The sequence below is a fragment of the Notolepis coatsorum genome (genome assembly GCF_963971535.1).
Source record: "Notolepis coatsorum genome assembly, chromosome: 1".
Lineage (NCBI taxonomy): Eukaryota > Metazoa > Chordata > Actinopteri > Aulopiformes > Paralepididae > Notolepis > Notolepis coatsorum.
Genome location: NC_140165.1, coordinates 70,429,438 through 70,447,303, shown reverse-complemented (window position 1 = coordinate 70,447,303; position 17,866 = coordinate 70,429,438). Strand labels below are relative to the sequence as shown.

At 43.1% G+C, this 17,866-nt stretch overlaps 1 protein-coding gene across 1 annotated transcript in view; it reads right to left on the bottom strand.

Moving 5' to 3' along the window:
- LOC311236995 (von Willebrand factor D and EGF domain-containing protein-like) overlaps positions 1 to 17,866 on the bottom strand; it is a gene marked incomplete at its 3' end in the record, with an annotated part of 171,117 nt that overhangs the window by 131,662 nt on the left and 21,589 nt on the right. The window contains 3 exon segments of the mRNA XM_084324804.1: positions 5,306 to 5,523; positions 7,486 to 7,627; positions 11,902 to 11,997. Coding sequence (XP_084180930.1) covers positions 5,306 to 5,523; positions 7,486 to 7,627; positions 11,902 to 11,997 — 456 coding nt within the window.

The following is a 17,866-nucleotide window of genomic DNA, read 5'->3' as shown; positions in this document are numbered from 1 at the left end:
AAACTACAGGATCTAGTCACTCTTAATGAATCTAAACTACAGATCTAGTCACTCTTAATGAACTTAAACTCCAGGATCGAGTCACTCTTAATGAACTTAAACTCCAGGATCGAGTCACTCTTAATGAACTTAAACTCCAGGATCTAGTCACTCTTAATGAACTTAAACTCCAGGATCTAGTCACTCTTAATGAAGTTAAACTCCAGGATCTAGTCACTCTTAATGAACTTAAACTCCAGGACCTAGTCACTCTTAATGAACTTAAACTCCAGGATCTAGTCACTCTTAATGAATCTAAACTACAGATCTAGTCACTCTTAATGAAGTTAAACTACAGGATCTAGTCACTCTTAATGCACTTAAACTCCAGGATCTAGTCACTCTTAATGAACTTAAACTCCAGGATCTAGTCACTCTTAATGAACTTAAACTCCAGGATCTAGTCACTCTTAATGAAGTTAAACTCCAGGATCTAGTCACTCTTAATGAACTTAAACTCCAGGATCTAGTCACTCTTAATGAACTTAAACTCCAGGATCTAGTCACTCTTAATGAATCTAAACTACAGATCTAGTCACTCTTAATGAACTTAAACTACAGGATCTAGTCACTCTTAATGAATCTAAACTACAGATCTAGTCACTCTTAATGAACTTAAACTCCAGGATCTAGTGACTCTTAATGAACTTAAACTCCAGGATCTAGTCACTCTTAATGAACTTAAACTCCAGGATCTAGTCACTCTTAATGAACTTAAACGCCAGGATCTAGTCACTCTTAATGAACTTAAACTCCAGGATCTAGTCACTCTTAATGAACTTAAACTCCAGGATCTAGTCACTCTTAATGAACTTAAACTCCAGGATCTAGTCACTCTTAATGCACTTAAACTCCAGGATCTAGTCACTCTTAATGAAGTTAAACTACAGGATCTAGTGACTCTTAATGCACTTAAACTCCAGGATCTAGTCACTCTTATTGTTGTTGTTTATTGTTTAAAAGGATCCCTATTAGCTGTCACCTAAGTGGCGAGCTAGTCTTCCTGGGGTCCACATAGAAAGACAACAGAAAACACAAAACATAACAACATGAGATACATATGACAATCACAATTAACAATGATAATCTAAAAACAGTAAAACATTGTAGACATCATTATCAACATCAGAATATTTTGCTCACATATTTAAGTAGTGCATTCTCAGGTGGTATTTGAAAGACACTTTACTATTCAATTTACTTATGTTCAGTGGGCAGTTATTCCAATGATTGATGGCACGATAAACAACAGTCCTCTTTAAAGCATTTGATTTTGGACGTGGTAACATAATCTGTCCATCATCAGCTGACCTAGTAAAATAAGAATGAACCTGACTGCATCTGACAATTTGTTTGTATAAGAAAACAGGTTGAGACGAAAAGACAGTGTTCCTGAAAAATGTAACTGTGTTGAAAACCAGCCTATTCTCTACCGTTAACCATGAGAGTTGCCGGTGCATAGTGATGGTGTTTGTTCTCATGGAACAATGTAAAACTAACCTTGCAGCTCTGTTCTGGGCAGTTTGCAATTTCTTTAGTTGACCTTTGGATGCAGAGGACCATACTGGTGCACAATAATCTAGGTGACTCGAACCCAAGATAATTGATTTGGTTTTTGAGATGTTTAGTATCAACTTATTCCGTTTTATCCAATCAAACACCATATTTAACTCAGCTGATAAAACATTGTCCAGTTCACTGACAGTTTTTGCAGCATAGTACAATGTGGAATCATCAGCATACATTTGTACAGTTGCTTTACACAGAACTGATGGTAAGTCGTTTGTGAAGATGGCGTATAGGAGTGGTCCTAGGCAGCTCCCTTGCAGGACCCCGCAGTCTAAGACCTTAGAGTGAGACCAGCTGCCAGTGTAATAAACCCTTTGTGTCCTACTTGTGAGATAACTCTTCATAAATATGATGGCTGTTGGACAAAACCCATAGCATTCTAGTTTACCGATGAGCAGATCATGGTCTATGACATCGAATGCAGCACTAAAATCAAGTAATACTGCACCAGTCATCTTTGAGTTATCAATTTCCTTGAGCCAGTCATCTGTCATTACTGTCAGGGCAGAACAAGTGGAATGATTAGGTTTGTAAGCATGTTGAAAACTTGTGTTCAAGCCATTACAGTCAAAGTAATCCTGTATTTGTGAGTGGACTATTCTCTCCATCAGTTTACTGAGAACTGGGAGAATAGCGATAGGTCTACTGTTCTTCCCAGTGAATGCTAGTCTGCCATCTTTAGGTAAGGGAATAATTTTACCATCTTTCCAGACAGTGGGATAAACACCTTTCATTAAGCATGCATTTAATATATGACATATCGGACCATAAACATAGTCAGCTGCCAGACCAAGTACCTTACTATCTAGCATGTCAGTACCTACTGAGCTATGTTCAGGAAGGGACTTCAACATCTTCCTTACTTCCCGCTCATCTACACAATTAAACTTAAAAGTGCAACTTTTGTCTAACATCACATTATTTTTTATGAGCTTTAGATAATCATAATCAGTATTGTCCATCTTCTGCCTTAGTGCATAGACCTTATTTATGAAGAAATCATTAAAATAATTTGCTATATCAGATGGTTTTGTCAGAAACGTGCCTTCTGATTCCACAAAGGAAACCCCACCAGTTGTCCTTCTCCCCATTATTTCATTAAGGGTTTTCCAGAGCTCTTTACTATCTTGCTTTACAGAATTTATTCTTTGCATGTAATATTCTTTTTTCATTGATCTATTCAGTTTTGTAACCTGGTTTCTCAGTTGACAGTACATTAATCTGTCCTCCACTAATCCAGACATTACTAATGTAGATTTGGCTTCATCTCTTTCCTTCATGAGGCTCTTTAGAGTCTCATTCAGCCATGGAGCTGGTCTAACCTTTACAATACACTTTCTCATAGGGGCATGCTTATCAACAATCTTCATGAAGCGTTCCATAAAGATATTTAAGGAGGCCTCAGGCTCCTCAGCAGTATACACATCAGCCCAGTCAATATCACCAACATCTGCCAAAAAACTGTCAGGAATGAATTTCTTGAACATCCTTTTATGTATTATATTGACCTTGCATTTAGGAATTTTAGTTTTCCTGGTAATATTATGGTCACTAAAGCCCACAGATCGAGAAACCGGTTTAATGCAGCATTCAGGAATATTTGTGTAAATATGGTCTATGCAAGTGGCAGAAGTATGGCCAGCACTGTTAGTGAAGACTCTGGTTGGTTGAGAGATCATCTGAGACAGATTACAAGCATCGATTAATGATACAATCCTTTGTTTCATTGGACATTGATTCGCAAACCAGTCTATGTTCATATCCCCAAGTAAAAAAATATCACTATTCACATCTGTAACTCTGTCAATTAACACACATAAGTCATTAAGGTATTGCACATCAGACCCGGGAGGTCTATAGCAGCAGCCGATCAGCACCGGCTTTAGATGAGGAAGATGCACTTTGACCCACAGAGATTCTAAACTATCTGACATGAACTCAGAGCAGAGTGTTGTCGGAAAGTGATTTCTGATATATAATGCTATGCCACCCCCATGTTTATTCCTGTCCCTTCTAAATATATTATAGCCATCAATGGCCACCTCCGTGTCAAAAACAGTAGCATCTAGATGGGTCTCCGATATGGCCAAAATATGAATGGTGTTTTCTGCAATCAGATAGTTAAGTTCATGTACCTTATTTCTGATACTGCAGACATTCAAATGGGCCATAACAAGACCATTTGATAAGGGAAGAAGATGCATATCATCACACAGTCTGTAATGAGCTGAAGTTAAGGAAACCAGAGAGCTAGTCTCTATCTCCTGCTCCTAGCCTTTGGGAAGGGGGATGGACAATAAGCTTGTCATGTCGGATGTAGGCTATGTCGCCTCGTTCTCTGGCAGCTTTCATGGCTGGAATGAGTTCCCTACGTTTGTGCCTGACAGCTTCAGTGTAGTCCTCATTCACATAGATGTTGGTGCCTTTCAGATCCTTAGCCTTTCCCAGAATAGCCATTTTATCTTTGTATCTGAGGAATTTGATCACAATAGGCCTAGGTCTCTTTCCAGAATATCCAGATTGATTGCCAGTCCTATGTGCGCGTTCAATCACAATCTGACTACTGTCCAGGTGAAGTTTCTCATCGATCACACACCTGACTTTGTCCTCAGTCTCCTTCCAGCTTTCACTCTGGGTCTCAGGAATGCCATCCACAACAAGGTTATTCTTTCTTGTTTGACCCTCCAAGTAGTCCGCTTTCTCAGTCATCTTTGTCAAGGTCTCCTGCATTGTTTTGGTTTCAGCACAAGCAGTAGTACTCTCTGACTTAATTTTCTCATTTTTCTTTGTTAGATCCTCAATGTCCTTCTGGGCGAATTGCAGGCTGCTTCTCAGCTCCTGTGTCTCCTTGGTCAATTGGTCAATCCGAGTGTTCACATTGTTCACAAGTTCTTAATGAATGTAATGGTGAAAGCTATATAAATGGACTCTGTTGATGTTTGTAATTGTTTTAATTGATAATAGGCTCACATGGCTTCCCTGCTCTTTTTACTGTCAAGCACTTTTGAGCTGATCTGCTTGTAATGTGTGCGTGTGAGTGTGTGTGTGTGTGTGTGTGCGTGCCGTGCATGTGTGTGTATGTGTGTGTGTATGTGTGAATGTGTGTGTGTATGTGTGTGTGTGTGTGTGTGTGTGTGTGTGTGTGTGTGTGTGTGTGTGTGTGTGTGTGTGTACTGTATGAATCTGCTGTACTGCTCGGCCAGGTGTCAATGGGTCTAACCTGGTTACATAAAGGTTAACGAAATCGTGAGCCGTAGCTCCTCCCTCACAGTTAGCTCCTCCCTCACAGTTAGCTCCTCCCTCACATTTAGCTCCTCCCTCACAGTTAGCTCCTCCCTCAGTTAGCTCCTCTCTCACATTTAGCTCCTCCCTCACAGTTAGCTCCTCCCTCACCTTTAGCTCCTCCCTCTCATTTAGCTCCTCCCTCACCATTAGCTCCTCCCTCACCGTTAGCTCCTCCCTCACCGTTAGCCCCTCCCTCACATTTAGCTCCTCCCTCACATTTAGCTCCTCCCTCACAGTTAGCTCCTCCCTCTCATTTAGCCTGTCCATCACTGTTAGCTCCTCCCTCACCGTTAGCTCCTCCCTCTCATTTAGGTCCTCCTTCACATTTAGCCCCTCCCTCTCCTGTAGCTCCTCCCTCACCTTTAGGGGGGCGGGCACGTAGCTCCTCCCTCTCCTGTAGCTCCTCCCTCACCTTTAGGGGGGCGGGCACGTAGCTCCTCCAGAGCCGCGGGGCGTTGGCGCCGGGCAGGACGCTGAGCAGACTGGGCCGGTTCCCGTCGCGGACGAAGTCGGTGACGCCGGTGAGCAGGACGGTGGCGCGGCCGCAGCCGTGGTGGTCGCAGGGTGCCGGCTGGAGCTGCACCTGGCATGCGGAGAGGGCCACGTTCGGGGCGTCCTGGCCCAAGCCGTCTGGAGGCAGGACAGAACATGGAGGTCCTGTTTAAAACTCTTTTAAGCCTATTTACCACTGCTGCTTCTCTGTACCGTAACTCGTTGAGTATTTGCGCTATTGAAAAAAGCCAAGGAAAGCCAAGGAGCTGAGCTTTCTTCACATCTAATTACGGTAATCCAAAAACTGTGGGAGTTATTCAGGAAGTAAACACAAGTAGAGTTCTACCTGCTTCAAGGTCAACCACCAAGGTCAAAATTCCGCCTAGAAAAAAGTGAGTAAAAAGGAGCCTAAGAAGCAGAATCTAAAAGGCCGGGTTCACACACTTTATTGCAGTTGCATAATCGTTCCAAGTTCAAAATGTGCACGTGATAAGCTAAATTGATGGTCAATTGCGGTGTCTACTTCACAAAAAAACTGTGAAAATCCCATTCCGGATTTTAGTTTTTCTTGTCTAATAACAGTTTGATACACACTCAAAACATACAGTAAGTTCAAACAATAGCAGACCTTGAAAGCTGAAGTCGTTCTGAAAAAAGGGTGAAAAGCACTTACTCACACCACATTCTAAAAATTACACAGCAATAACAACTACATAATATATTATATATATATATATAATACCCAGGTGGACTGTTTCAGGCTTAGGCTTAAAAGGGACACCTGACAGCTGTCTCCCCCGTGAGACGTGGACGTGTGTCGCTGTACACAAACTTTGATGCGTTGATGTTTTCTAGACATCAAAGCGGGAAAAGCAGCCGGTGTTTGAACTGCTCAAGAGGAGGAGAGCGACGTGTTTATTCCGGGGAGGAAGAGTATCTTGAGATTGTGTTGTGGCTTCTCGTCATACTGTGGGTGGAAATCTTCCAACATTCAAATGCAGAAAAAAAGATCGCTCACCCTAAAAGGTTTATAATATCCAACCCATTAAAAACAAATCAAGAATGATGTTTCATCATAAGTAAATAAATTGTACATTGGGTTGTTTACGCTCCTTGAGAAAGCATTATGTAACGTTACACGTGGCACAACAGTACAACATGTACTGTAAATAGTACGTCATTGTATTGGCCTGTGATTGATGTTGTAGATTGCTGTTTTGGGTTTTGGGTGTCGCGCTTGCTTGACTTTGTTTGTTGTGTTGCTGTGCGTGTGCAAAGAAAATGGAAAATAAAACAAATTCTGAATAGGAAATGAACTGCAAATGCTATTTACATTTCAAACTAATTGAATTTAAAGCTAATTGAGCCAACTCTATCTTTCCATCTTGAGGCTGTATATACATTTTTGTTTCTGTGTGGTCTGACCTGTGTTGTAAGGCTATAACTATACTGTATATAGTTTCTACATGGTTCAATTCCTGATGAATTGAAAATGGAGGACCCTGATGTAAACAAAAGGAAAGTATTTTTCTGGTCTGCATCCTCTTAGCAGTTGTTTGTATTGAGCTGTACTGTATTGTACCCATTCTGCAATCTGTTAATAACAGTTTCAATCAATCAATCAATCAATCAATCAATCAATCAATCAATCAATCAATCAATCAATCAATCAATCAATCAATCAATCAATCAATCAATGGTCTTACCTGTGTTGTGAGGCTGTATATAGATTATACATGGTGTGCCCTGTGTTGTGAGGCTGTATATAGATTATACATGGTGTGATCTGTGTTGTGAGGCTGTATATAGATTATACATGGTGTGCCCTGTGTTGTGAGGCTGTATATAGATTATACATGGTGTGATCTGTGTTGTGAGGCTGTATATAGATTATACATGGTGTGATCTGTGTTGTGAGGCTGTATATAGATTATACATGGTGTGATCAGTGTTGTGAGGCTGCATATAGATTATACATGGTGTGATCTGTGTTGTGAGGCTGTATATAGATTATACATGGTGTGATCTGTGTTGTGAGGCTGTATATAGATTATACATGGTGTGACCTGTGTTGAGGCTGTATATAGATTATGATCTGACCTGGGTCGTGGATGCTCAGAGCGAGCGGGACGCCACACGGGTGGCGGTGCTCTTGGCCGTAGCACGGGATAGGTACTGTGCTGTGAATGGTCACTGTGTGCTCCTTGCCATCCTCTGCTATGTGCAGCGCCTCTGGAGAAAACTAAAGGAAAGACAGGGCAAAAGATTATTGATTGATTTTTTTTTTTACAGAGATCACCAATTCATCTTGCTCGATTCCCCCAGTTCCCACGGCCATGGGCCGTTCAATCTAGATTTGTTAACACAAACGAAAGCTAAGAGCCAAGTCTTCATGATGTCATTAAAGGAACATGCCAAGATTTTGGGAAATTAGCTTACCGTCTTCTCCAGAGAGAGACAAGAAGATAGATACCAGTTTCCTCTCTGTGCGTTCAGTAGAAAGCTATCTGGCTGCACGTTAGCCTAGCTTAGCACAATGAATGGAAGCGGACAGTGCCGGTTAGCTTAGGCATTGTCCAACTAACACCTCTCCCGAAAGCTAACCGGCACTGTCCGCTTCCATTCATTGTGCTAAGCTAGGCTAACGTGCAGCCAGATAGCTTTCTACTGAACGCACAGAGAGGAAACTGGTATCTATCTTCTCGTCTCTCTCTGGAGAAGACGGTAAGCTAATTTCCCCAAATGTTGCCGTGTTCCTTTAACACAAACGCAAGCTAAGAGCCAAGTCTTCATGGTGTCATTAAACAGCCAGACAGCCGGAGCTGCTCCTTCGACTGTGAGTGGGAGACTGACTTCCTGAACACAGCATGACTGGACCTATCTCAGAGCCCGCCCCCTTTTCCTGATCCTCCAATCACAACTCAGTCAGGAGTCATACATAATTCTTCCCGTTCTTCCCAGATGCCCTAGATTTTACATCAAGGAGAATATCTTATCTTTTTTTTTATAATTTTTTTTAGCATTTTTACAGCTTTTTCTGGCCACACAGGACCGATAGAGGAGAGAGAGAACGGGGGGAGAAGTAGGGAAGACATGCGGCAAATGGTCACCGGGTGGCGTGTATACTTTCCGCAACGGAGTTCGGTTTCCGGGTTCCTCTGATTGGCCACGACCCCCATGTGACCCGCCCCCCTTATCGCTGCCGCTCGCCGCTGTGTTGCAGCGCAGAGCGCGCTTCCTGAGTCGCGAAACGCGCCACTCTGCTGTCAAGAAACGCGCTGTTGGTAACTCATCTTAATGTGCTGCTTATGCAGTTATCAGCTGTTCAAGAAACGCAGTCATCTTAATATGCTGCTTATGCACCACATCAAAACATGTAAAATATTTAAACAACCATTAAGCAGTGTTGGGCGCGTTACTCAGGAAGTATAGGAGTTGTGGAAAGTAGGATGAGAGAGCGTAGATTTCAGTGTGTATCATTTAATCATTTATCATTTAACATTTGAAAGGCATACATTGATACAAAATGCTTCTTACTGTTACGCTCCAGAGACTGTGCTAGACAAGATAAGTATGAAATCAAATAGTATAGCATGTAAAATAGAAGTAAAAATAGAGGTCACAGTGTTCAGTATAGACATATGTACAATGTTCGATGCAGAATAGAAGTAACTGAGTTACCATACAATATACAATATACTATGCAATGTACTAATATACAATACTATATAGTGCAAAGCTGAAATGGGATGAGGTACAATTTAGGTACAATTTACAGTAAGGTGTACGAGTTGTAGTGCAAATCCTTTACCAATAAATATAAAGTGTGTTTAGGTGATCTAAAGTGTGGAGAGTGGGTGCTGCAGTGTGTTGTTTGTTTCATTCTGATTTAATTACTGGACTGTCATTATTGTTATTATTATTTCTGTTATTGTCCTGTGATTCATTGTTGATTATTACTGTTACTGTATTGTTTATCTTGTTTCATGTAAAAAAAGGGAAAATAAAAAACATCTGTTAAAAAAAAAAACATACTCAACCTCTACTGTCTTTAACTATGAATGAACACAACACTAACTTACACTGACCGTGACGCCAACCTCTACTGTCTTTAACTATGAATGAACACAACACTAACTTACACTGACGCCAACCTCTACTGTCTTTAACTATGAATGAACACAACACTAACTTACATTGACGCCAACCTCTACTGTCTTTAACTAGATGACTGCACAAGAGCACGCGATGTGAAAAGCGACAATATTATTAAACAGCAGCGAGCAAAGCGTAAGTCTCAGGAAGCGAGCGTCAAATTGAAAGTGAAAGTCAAGTCCATGGCGCGCGGCAGCGGCAGCGGTGGATAGGGGGGCGGGTCACGTGGGGGTCGCGGCCAATCAGAGGAACCCGGAAACCGAACTCCGTTGCGGAAAGTATACACGCCACCGGGTGTGGGAAGCGAACCCGGGACGACCGCTTCGCGACTCAGCGCGCTATGTGGTGTGTGCTACTGGAGCGCCCCATCTTATCTTATCTTAAGGAGAAATTAACACATTTGAGGGTTTTTCTCACCAATTTCTAGTTTTAGGAAAAAGTGGTGCATGTTCACACATATTAAAGTGGTGCATGTTCACACATATTAAAGTGGTGCATGTTAACACATACTGACTGAACTGTCCTGGGGCACAGGAAGAACATACTGACTGAACTGTCCTCAGGAAGAACATACTGACTGAACTGTCCTGGGGCACAGGAAGAACATACTGACTGAACTGTCCTGGGGCACAGGAAGAACATACTGACTGAACTGTCCTGGGGCACAGGAAGAACATACTGACTGAACTGTCCTGGGACACAGGAAGCATATACTGACTGAACTGTCCTGGGGCACAGGAAGAACATACTGACTGAACTGTCCTGGGACACAGGTACAACATACTGACTGAACTGTCCTGGGACAGAGGAACAACATACTGACTGAACTGTCCTGCGGCACAGGAAGAACATACTGACTGAACTGTCCTGGGGCACAGGAAGAACATACTGACTGAACTGTCCTGGGGCACAGGAAGAACATACTGACTGAACTGTCCTGGGACACAGGAAGAACATACTGACTGAACTGTCCTGGGACACAGGAACAACATACTGACTGAACTGTCCTGGGGCACAGGAAGAACATACTGACTGAACTGTCCTGGCGCACAGGAAGAACATACTGACTGAACTGTCCTGTGGCACAGGAAGAACATACTGACTGAACTGTCCTGAGGCACAGGAAGAACATACTGACTGAACTGTCCTGGGGCACAGGAAGAACACTGACTGAACTGTCCTGGGGCACAGGAAGAACATACTGACTGAACTGTCCTGAGGCACAGGAAGAACATACTGACTGAACTGTCCTGGGGCACAGGAAGAACACTGACTGAACTGTCCTGGGGCACAGGAAGAACATACTGACTGAACTGTCCTGGGGCACAGGAAGAACATACTGACTGAACTGTCCTGGGGCACAGGAAGAACATACTGACTGAACTGTCCTGGGGCACAGGAAGAACACTGACTGAACTGTCCTGCGGCACAGGAAGAACACATTCTTAAAAAAACTATATTTTGCACATAATATCACACGTCCAAAAACTGTACTCTTCATTTAGTTAGACAGTTATTGAGAGTAAATTTGTTTGAATATGGCCACCAGTGATGTCACCTGGGACATGTAATCCTTGTGTCGTGTTAAATCACAGCTCAATGAAAGGATGTAGATGAAAAATAGCAATGCCATGTCTCATAGGGAACTGCTACCTCGCAATTTTGAGCGTGTGTGAGATTATGTGCAAAGTAAATCTGAATTGTTTTGTGGTGAAGTGCCCCTTTAAAAGAGGCGACGTTCCCCTTCGAGAACAGTGTTGTCCACAAAGAAAAATGGAACTTCTATGGCGTAGGAACAACACATAACGAGTTGTGTTTTTACTGTAGCTATCTTTGATGTACAGTTTACAAATCATATCTACGTTACAAAACAAAGCAGAGGTCTGTCCCCGACTAAGTATTTGTATAGTCGACTTTGATTGGCCGAAATTTCAATATTTTTCTATTTTAAATGTAAAAAATGTTGGGGGGGATCATTCCATTTGGACTGTGGGGGTACTTAATGTGTGAAGAAGGCGACTGAAGGCTTCTTGTTCTCTGCAAAAGCATGCAATTGGTCCACTGATGGATACATCTTGATATTTGTAGATGGGTGAAATCCTCTTTCAGTGCCTCTGTGCCCGTTTTCTTAGGCAGCTAGCCTCGCTGCTATGCGCGCCATTAGCGTTAGCCACGCTTCTAGGCCTCTTTGCTTTTAGAAAGAATGATTTATATAAAAAAGATAATAATAATAATAATAAATATCTTTTCTTTGCATTCGACTAAGAGGTTGGCAGTCGACTACGGCTCCTTTTGATTGATATTAGTCGACTATTCGACTAATCGAGGTCAGCCCTGGGTCAAACTATACTGTGTTTTTACCTTAATTCCAGCGTAGAAGCTCTCGCTCTCCTTCAGCGCGGACCTCGTGTGGCTGAACGTGGAGTTACCGCTGAACGTGGAGACACTGCAGGAGAACTGGGAGGGAAGGGACACTGATGTTAGACACACTGCAGGAGAACTGAGAGGGAAGGAAGGGACACTGAGGTTAGACACACTGCAGGAGAACTGGGAGGGAAGGGACACTGAGGTTAAACACACTGCAGGAGAACTGGGAGGGAAGGGACACTGAGGTTAGACACGCTGCAGGAGAACTGAGAGGGAAGGAAGGGACACTGAGGTTAGACACACTGCAGGAGAACTGGGAGGGAAGGGACACTGAGGTTAGACACGCTGCAAGGAGAACTGAGAGGGAAGGAAGGGACACTGAGGTTAGACACGCTGCAGGAGAACTGGGAGGGAAGGGACACTGATGTTATTCCTCAGTAATAATCACAATTTATCAACCACGATATGAACTATAAAGCAGCTGTCAAGTATTATTATACAGTTAACTGTTATCATGTTAAAGGAACACGCCGACATTATGGGAGCTCATCATCTTCTCCAGAGCCACACAAGAAGATATATATAGGCAGCAGTTTCCTCTCTGTGCGTTCAGTAGAGAGCTGTCCTATCCTAGCTTAGCACAAATGAATGGAAGCAGATACAGACCACTAGCCTAGCTTAAAACTCCGGGAGAGGTCCATATCCGCTTCCATTGATTTGTGCTAAGCTAGGCTAGGACAGCTCTCTACCGTACCCATGTGGGCCGCTCCCAGTTCATAGAACTAAACTGGTTGTCAGTTGAAGACAGAATGAATCCTTTGAAGCTGAGTATTACCCATAAAATAATGAACAGTTCCGTTCCAAAGTATTTAAAGGGTTATTTTAAACTCGTCAGGGAGACTCGTGGCTATGCCACCAGAGCAAGTGGGGCGGATATTGTCCCCTGTAGGATTAGGAGTGAGGCTGGGGAAAAATACCTTTCAGTATTCAGCAGCTATACAATGGAACCAGCTACCGTCTGGCACAAATTGTCCCAATTGTCACGATTAGGCGTTTTAAAAGAGCAGTGAAAGGATGGTGGCCTAGCCGCCCCGACAATGTTAAACTGAAGCAGTTTATTTTGTATATGTGTTGTTTTATATTGTAGTGTAAGAGTTTTATGTATTTTTTTTAAAATCTTTTAAGTGTTTTATGGAATGAAATGTTGTTTTGAATGTGTTTTCTGCACCTTGCTGAGTGAGACCTACCTGTGCCGACTATCGCTGTGACAGACGAGGACCACAATGGAAATAAGTCTCTTTATTGTGTGATAATTCCTCAAACAATGCAATGCATGTGATGGTTGTGGCCCAATTGGGTTTTAAAATCCTGTGTGTATTTTTAACATCTGTTTAAATAAATTCATTCATTCATTCATTCATTCATTCATTCATTCATTCATTCATTCATTCAGGCTAGCGTGCAGCTGGATAGCTTTCTACTGAACTCGCAGAGAGGAAACTGGTATCTATAATAATAATAATAATATCTTAAATGTATATAGCGCCTTTCAGGAGACCCAAGGCGCTTAATTAACCTACAGTTAATCTTCTTGTCTGACTCTGGAGAAGACGGAAAGTTCCCATAATGTTGGCGTGTTCCTCCTACGGCGGGTTAACAATCTGAGCTCCACAGAGAAAGCAATCTGAGCTCCACAGAGAAAGCAATCTGAGCTCCACAGAGAAAGCAATCTGAGCTCCACAGAGAGAGCAACCTGTGCTCCACAGAGAAAGCAACCTGTGCTCCACAGAGAAAGCAACCTGTGCTCCACAGAGAATGCAACCTGAGCTCCACAGAGAAAGCAACCTGAGCTCCACAGAGAAAGCAACCTGAGCTCCACAGAGAGAGCAACCTGAGCTCCACAGATAAAGCAACATGAGCTCCACAGAGAAAGCAACCTGTGCTCCACAGATAAAGCAAGCTGAGCTCCACAGAGAAAGCAACCTGAGCTCCACAGAGAGAGCAACCTGTGCTCCACAGAGAGAGCAACCTGTGCTCCACAGATAAAGCAACCTGAGCTCCACAGAGAAAGCAACCTGAGCTCCACAGAGAAAGCAACCTGAGCTCCACTGAGAAAGCAACCTGAGCTCCACAGAGAGAGCAACCTGTGCTCCACAGAGAGAGCAACCTGTGCTCCACAGATAAAGCAACCTGAGCTCCACAGAGAAAGCAACCTGTGCTCCACAGATAAAGCAACCTGAGCTCCACTGAGAAAGCAACCTGATCTCCACAGAGAAAGCAACCTGAGCTCCACAGAGAAAGCAACCTGAGCTCCACAGAGAGAGCCGCTGTGTGACTCTGTGGTGTCTGTTAACTAGAGTGACCCCTATTAGTCGATTAGTCGAAATGAGCCGTAGTCGACTGCCAACCTCTTAGTCGAATACAAAACATTTATTTTTAATTTTTATTTGTATCATTATTTCCAAAAGAAAAGAGGCCTAGAAGCGTCGCTAACGCTAATGGCGCGCATACCAGAGGCTAACTGCCTACGAAAACAGGCACAGAGGCACTGAAAGAGGATTTCACCCATCTAATGAACACACTAGACTAGACAAATATCAACATGTATCCATCAGTGGACCAATTGCATGCTTTTGCAGAGGACAAGAAGCCTTCAGTCGACTCCTTCAGACATTAAGCACCCCCTGTTGTAACTTAAAGGTCAACCTCCACGTTGTATTTTTGTTCAATAAACAATGTGGACTAGGCCAACAGTGGCTTTCATGAAGAAGGGAAAAAAAAGTATTGAAATTGACCCAGTTTTAGCGTTTTTATCAAAGATTTTGTCTGCCCAACACAATCACCACGCACGTGCATATTTTAATCAATGGTTCATAACGTGCGTGTGTAATCGAAATGATCGTCACAACAGGTGCAGGGCACCAGGGGGCGCTGAGAGTCACACAGCTAGTGGCAGGCAGAGAGCCTTGCTACCATAGATATATGCTTGCTACTAGTACTAGCCGAATGAAAATGTATCTGTTTCACCTCACTATTGCTCCGTGATTATAGCCATCCATCCATCTCTAAAGCTAACCACTATTTGTAAAAGCCACAACCACGTTACCATATTTGTAATAATGTAAATCATTGTGTCGTTGTACACATATTGTGTTTATAACGTTAGTAGATAACATAGCTTAGCTTGGTAGCTATTGTGCTAACAACATATCCCGACATCCGGCTCGCTGGCCGGCATGAACGGCCGACCCAAAATGGTTCTCTCCTCTCTGTACACCCCGTCCCCACGGGTGCCCTGCCGGGGGGCCCATGGACGCGACGGCGGCGGCAGCCGTAGGGTGCTCGAGTCCGTAAAGGCTAGTGTTACACGATAGCTATGAGCTAACTAGCGCTGCGGGCTCCGGCGCCCTGCGGCCGCCGCTGTTGTCGAGTCCACAAGCTCCTCCGCGGGGACGGGGGCACACAAAGAGGAGAGAACCACCCGCAGGGACGGCGGGCTATAGGCTAACGTCAGTGAGTGTAGTGGTCCCGAGTGACTGTAGCAGGGACGGCGGAGAATATAGGCTAACTGTGATGCACCGAGTGAGCCACCATTGATCTAGTACTATGACCCGGACGGACATAAGGCATACGTTTCCTGAAGTGACGTCACGGCCGTGCTAGGTGCTAGCGTCTGATAAGCTTTTAGATTCGGCTCATTAATATGCACCTGTTGTCCTGTTGTGACGTCGGCGTTTGATACGCTTTTTTGATTCGCGCGTGCATGTTATTCGTGAGTGGACCTTTTTAACTCTTTCAGAGTGGCATTTCCGGTGTCAAATGGAAAAAAATAAATAATGAAATTATATACCAATGATGTAAACTACCCATAATTGATCAGTAGGGTTTAACCTGGAGGTTGGGCTTTAATAGGCCAGGTTAATGATTATGAGTTATATTTCATATATGTTAATATCGATTATTGTTTACCTTTGAAAGAAGAAGTGGAAGTGGAAGAGTGTTTGTTTATTCTAGTCAGAGATACTATTATTTACATTAGTCGCCACGTTAGTAGAAATACAAGTCCCAGGATGCATTGCACCTGCTACCAGCTGCGTCCTTTTAGGTGATTGAGTTGCCGACGGCAGAGAGCGTTTTTATGAATGAAACTGATGAGAACTCAACTGTAATGTAACGTGCTCTGAAGGTTCTATATAAAGTACAGCCTATTGGAATCCAACGTATTGGACAATCTATTCTTTTGGAAAGTAGTTATTCTACATTTTTGGTGCCGAAACCAGGGACCTTTAGATCATTTAGATCATTTGGATATAATAACAATATAATGGATGAACGTGAAATAGAACGTCGGAGCGAAATAGAGAGACAGAAACGGAAGCGCGGTGCCATCAGAGGTGGTACTACACGTATTTTAAATCAGATTGACGCTGAGATTGGAAAGGAGGCTCCGAGTGTTGAAGACTTGACATCTATGTTGGATGTACTGGCATCGAAGGAGGACAGTTTGCTTGAAATAAACCGGGAAATAGAGCAGCTAACTTTGATGGATGATTTGGACACGGAGATTGGATCAACAGAGACGTGCAAGGAGCGCATCATTATCCAACGGAGCCGCGCACAACGAGTAATAAGGAACCAAAAGGAACTGACAGCAGAGGCCCGGCGGGTGAGTGATACTGACGCAAGATCACAGAGACAGTCAGTAAAGCTACCAAGATTGGTCATTGAGAAATATAATGGAGATGTCAGTAAATGGCAGGAATTCTGGAGCCAGTATGAAACTGCTATTCACAATAATGATGGACTGTGTAAAAGAGAGAAGTTTACTTACCTGAAAACCTATCTCACTGGACCAGCTGCAAAGGCAATAGCAGGACTGACATTAACATATGATAACTATGACAATGCGGTCACTTTATTGCAAAATAGATTTGGAAGGAAAGATCTACTGATCAGTGCTCACATGTCAAAACTACTAAATCTTACTCCTGTGAAGAAAGCCTCCGACGTGAATGCATTGAGGCAGCTATATGATGAATGTGAAATTCAAATGAGGAGCTTGGAGTCACTGGGTGTAGTGTCAGAAACCTACGAAAGCCTGCTATGCCCAATTTTACTGCAGATGATTCCAGATAGCATAGCTCTTGAATATAGTCATCAGAGGGGAGTAAGTTTCAAGTTTCTTTAATAGTTGTCATACAGAAGTACAGAATACTTTCATACAAAATGCTTCTTACTGTTACGCTCCAGAGACTGTGCTAGACAAGATAGTATCAAATAACATAGTATAGCATGTAATTTAGAAGTAGAAAATGAGGTCACAGGGTTCAGTATAGACATATGTACAATGTTCGATGCAGAATAGACGTAACTGAGTTACCATATAATATACAATACTATGCAGTGTACTAATGTACAGTACTATATAGTGCAAAGCAGAAATGGGATGAGGTACAATTTAGGTACAATTTACAGTAAGGTGTACGAGTTGTAGTGCAATCCTTCATCAATAAATATAAAGTGTGGGGAGTGGGTGCTACAGTGTGTTTGTTTAAAGTGAGTGTGTGCTATAAAGTGTGTGGAGTGGGTGCTGCAGTGTGTTTGTTTAAAGTGAGTGTGTGCGTGTGGATGTGTGTGCTATGTGCGTTTGATGGTTGTTGTTGTGTAGTGTTCATTGTTTGTTTAGCAGCCTGATGGCCTGGGGAGAGAAGCTTCTTCTGAGTCTTTCTGTGCTCGCCTTGAGACTCCGGTATCGCTTGCCTGACCGCAGCAGTTCAAAGAGGCAGTTGTTCGGGTGACTGGAGTCTTTAATGATTCTCTTAGCCTTGCCCCTGCAACGCTTGTTGTAAATGTTCTGGAGGGTGGGGAGCCCCCCTCCAATTGTGCGTTCGGCTGAACGTGTCACTCTTTGTAGTCTGCTTCGGTCTTGTGCAGTGCTATTCCCAAACCAGGAGGTGAT